This window comes from Primulina tabacum, chromosome 18 (assembly GCF_025594145.1).
Source record: "Primulina tabacum isolate GXHZ01 chromosome 18, ASM2559414v2, whole genome shotgun sequence".
In the NCBI taxonomy this organism is placed as follows: domain Eukaryota; kingdom Viridiplantae; phylum Streptophyta; class Magnoliopsida; order Lamiales; family Gesneriaceae; genus Primulina; species Primulina tabacum.
Window position 1 is genome coordinate 12,012,951 of NC_134567.1, and position 3,650 is coordinate 12,016,600.

A 3,650-nucleotide genomic window follows, 5' to 3' on the forward strand; every position below is an offset into this window, starting at 1 on the left:
TCTTATAAGAACTATCAATTCTTCAGTTGATCAATGAAATGAATATCATCCTTATGTATTGTTGTATTATGATTCTTGACGGATGATATTATGATGATTCGACGTTTATGAAATGAAATGGATAATGTTTTCAAAAAAATGAAATTGAGGCTATTCATTTCATGTTTAACAATAAAATGATATATATGTATCTTGTTAGGATTGATTCCATTTGCGGAGTTTTATACTCATTCCAGTTATGTTCATGTGATGCAGGAACAGGTAAGAAAGACTGATCATCCCTGAGTTTTCGAAGTGAGAGAAGGGCATATGCCAAACTTTGGAGATAGTGGTTGAATGCTATTTTGATGTGTTGAATTTTTGGTTATTTTGGAAAATATTGAAAATCTTGTTTTGGTATTTGAATTAAAAATATGTGTAGATACTATATTAAATGGTATCTGATGTGTATGAAAATCTTTTGCATGTGTTTATATGTTGCTGGAGGCAGTTGACATGTCCTATTTACGGGGAGATGCTGCCAAAATTTTTTAAAAGTACACATTTTCTCCAAATTATATTTTAAAGCTTCCGCACTAATAATGCATTTTAGTCACGGATGTTACATTTAGTGTTATCAGAGCAAAGATTTTCGGACCAATGATTTGGCATATGACTTCCTCTGCTGTCGATAATTCGGTATGTATGTACCTGCATTATTTGATATAACATGGATGTGTAGCCTCAATAATTATGATATGTTAGTGTGGAAATGGTTTTAAACTAAAATGTATCATAGGATCATGTCGCCTAAGCGTAAAGCACAAGAGGGGGAGGATCGTTCATCATCTAGAGTGGTTGATGAATTTAGCCAGTTACTAAAAGTACAGGCCAAGGTACATGGCGAGAAAATCCAGCAGCTCTTACGGATGCAGAATGCAGGGCGAGGGAGAGAGAGCAAGTGAGGCCCGAGCCCAGTAGTAAAGGCGCATACGAAAGATTTCGTAAGATGAAGCCACCAGAATTTGATGGTAGTAGGACTGATCCCATGGTCGCCTTGGAATGGGTCAAAGCTGTGGAGGTTATTTATGATTATCTTCAGTTTGAAGATAAAGATCGAGTCAGCTATGCCATTTTTATACTGACCAAGACGACGAGGATTTGGTGGGATGCCACCAAGGTATCAGTTAATGTCTCGGCACTCAAGTGGCAGGAGTTTAAAGATTTATTCTACGAAAAATATTTTCCTCGAGATGTTCGAAGTCAGAAAGTGAAGGAATTTCTAGAACTGAAGCAAGGAAATATGTCAATGCAAGAGTATATTCTCAAATTCGAAGAGGGGTGTCAGTTTGCCCCATATCTGGCAAGCAATGGCATCGAAAAGGGCGAGCATTTTCTTAGAGGTGTCCGAGCTGAAATTAAAAAAGATGTTCGAATGTCTAAAGCTACTTCATATAAAGAGATTGTTGAAAAATCAAGGATGGCTGAGCAGGACGAGAAGGAAATTGAAAGAGAAAGACAGTTGAAGAGCCAAGATTTTTCTACTAAGGACCAAGGTTCTGGATGGGAGGGTAAGGGTAAGTTCAGAGGAAAAGGAAAAGAGGAGCATCGACCCAAAGCTCCTATGCCACTGCCTGCATTTGATCGACCTGTATGTCCAAAATGTGGCAAAATGCATACAGGTGAGTGTTTGGTTGGAAGTAATCGATGTTTTCGTTGTGGAGGTGTTGGACAAGTCATTAGAAATTGTCCGATAAAAGGTAAGAAAGGGAAATATAGGGTTCAAGGCAGAATCTTCTCAATGGCCAAAGAAAGCACAAATCCTGATTCTTTTGTTATCAGAAGATGATGATAGCGGATTTTCCAGAGTTCAGGTATTTCGCTTGGCACTCCTTGTATTTCTTGTCTCAAAGCTCAGGAAATGTTATCTAAAGGGTCTCAGGGGATTTTAGCTGCTGTGATAGATGTGAATACTGAGATGACGATGAAGTTAAATGAGATTGAGGTAGTTCGGGATTTTTCTGACGTATTTGCAAATGATGTGCCTGGATTGCCACCTGACCGTGAAGTTGAGTTTGTGATTGACGTGGTTCCAGGTTCTGCTCTGATTTCGAAAGCTCCTTACCGAATGGCCCTGACTGAAATGAAGGAGCTGAAGAATCGGTTGCAAGATCTATTAGATAAAGGCTTTATTCGTCCGAGTTCTTCTCCGTGGGGAGCTCCAGTTTTATTTGTCAAAAAGAAAGATGGATCTTTGCGGTTATGCGTCGATTACAAAGAGATCAACAAAGCCACGATCAAGAATAAATATCCATTGCCGAGGATTGACGATCTCTTTGATCAGCTACAAGGAGCGACAGTGTTTTCAAAGATCGACCTGTGTTCTGGTTATTATCAGGTGAAAGTTAGGGAAGCTGACATCCCTAAAACTGAATTCAGAACCAGGTATGGCCAATATGAGTTCTTAGTCATGTCATTCGGGTTGACGAACGCCCCGTCTTTCTTCATGGATCTAATGAACAGGGTCTTCAAGCCATATCTGGATAGCTTTGTTATCGTTTTCATTGATGATATCCTGATTTATTCCAAGACTCGGGAACTCCATGCCGAGCATCTCAGAACTGTATTGAAGTTATACGCAAATTTGAAAAAGTGTGAATTCTGGTTAGAGCAAGTATCATTTCTGGGCCATATCGTTTCGAGAGAAGGCATTGCAGTGGATTGGATGAAAATTGAAGCGATTAAACAATGTCCTATTCCTGCGACAGTCTCTGAGGTGCGTAGTTTTCTTGTTTTGGCAGGTTATTATCGACGTTTTATTGCCAATTTCTCCAAAATAACCCTGCCATTAACCAATCTGACGAGGAAAGCGGTGAATTTTGAGTGAAAAAACGAGTGCCAACACGGATTTCAAGTGTTGAAAGACAAGTTGACCTCAGCCCCTATCCTAGCACTTCCGTGCGGTACTGAAGATTTTATTGTATACTCTGATGCGTCAAAGATGGGGCTTGGAGTTGTACTGATGCAGCGTGGGAAAGTAATCGCTTATGCTTCTCGTCAGTTGAAGGATAACGAGAATAATTATCCCACCCAAGATCTTGAGTTGGCTGCAGTGGTCTTCGAATTGAAAATATATAGGCATTATCTGTATGGCGAGAAATGTGAAGTTTTCACAGACCACAAGAGCTTGAAATATCTATTCTCACAGAGGGAACTTAATATGCGGCAGAGGAGGTGGTTAGAACTTGTTAAAGATTATGATGTAACCATTAGCTACCACCCAGGTAAAGCAAATGTCGTTGCAGATGCTTTGAGCCGCAAGTCAGTTTCTTCTTTGAGCTCGTTGATTCAGAAGCCGTTGTTATTGGATCTTCAGAGGAGTGAGATCGCTATAGTAGAGCAAGGGACCATCGCTAGTGTAATGCCCGGGATTTTTATCTATTAATCTGTGATTATTGATTTATAATTGACGTGATTATAGATAGAAAGGATCGGACCGGGGAAAGATGAGTAAATACAAGAAGTGAGGTGCGAGGAAAGTACCATTGACGCACATGTGCGACATGATGCGCGCACATGCGCGAAATGGGCAGAAGACCTCGCGCATATGCGCGAATTGAGTGCGCGCATATGCGCCAGTCATATGGGAAGCCGAGTATAGTTCCAGAGAA

The 3,650-nt window shown here is 40.3% G+C and overlaps 1 protein-coding gene across 1 annotated transcript; it reads left to right on the plus strand.

Moving 5' to 3' along the window:
• The first annotated feature begins 988 nt into the window (after window positions 1-988).
• On the plus strand, window positions 989-3,363 carry LOC142532294 (uncharacterized). The gene is made up of 6 exons (XM_075638615.1): window positions 989-1,661; window positions 1,759-1,853; window positions 1,898-2,203; window positions 2,378-2,755; window positions 3,041-3,213; window positions 3,285-3,363. Exons 1-6 carry the CDS (start codon window positions 989-991, stop codon window positions 3,361-3,363), a joined length of 1,704 nt encoding a protein of 567 aa, XP_075494730.1.
• The last annotated feature ends 287 nt before the right edge of the window (window positions 3,364-3,650 follow it).

What these genes read in the sequence shown, in the direction of transcription:
- LOC142532294 (XM_075638615.1), top strand. Translation starts at nt 989, where the DNA reads ATGAAGCCACCAGAATTTGATGGTAGTAGGACTGATCCCATGGTCGCC. An exon ending in GCGGATTTTCCAGAGTTCAG is followed by an intron (nt 1,854 to 1,897) that starts GTATTTCGCTTG and finishes CTCAAAGCTCAG; the next exon opens with GAAATGTTATCTAAAGGGTC. An exon ending in CTTAATATGCGGCAGAGGAG is followed by an intron (nt 3,214 to 3,284) that starts GTGGTTAGAACT and finishes ATGTCGTTGCAG; the next exon opens with ATGCTTTGAGCCGCAAGTCA.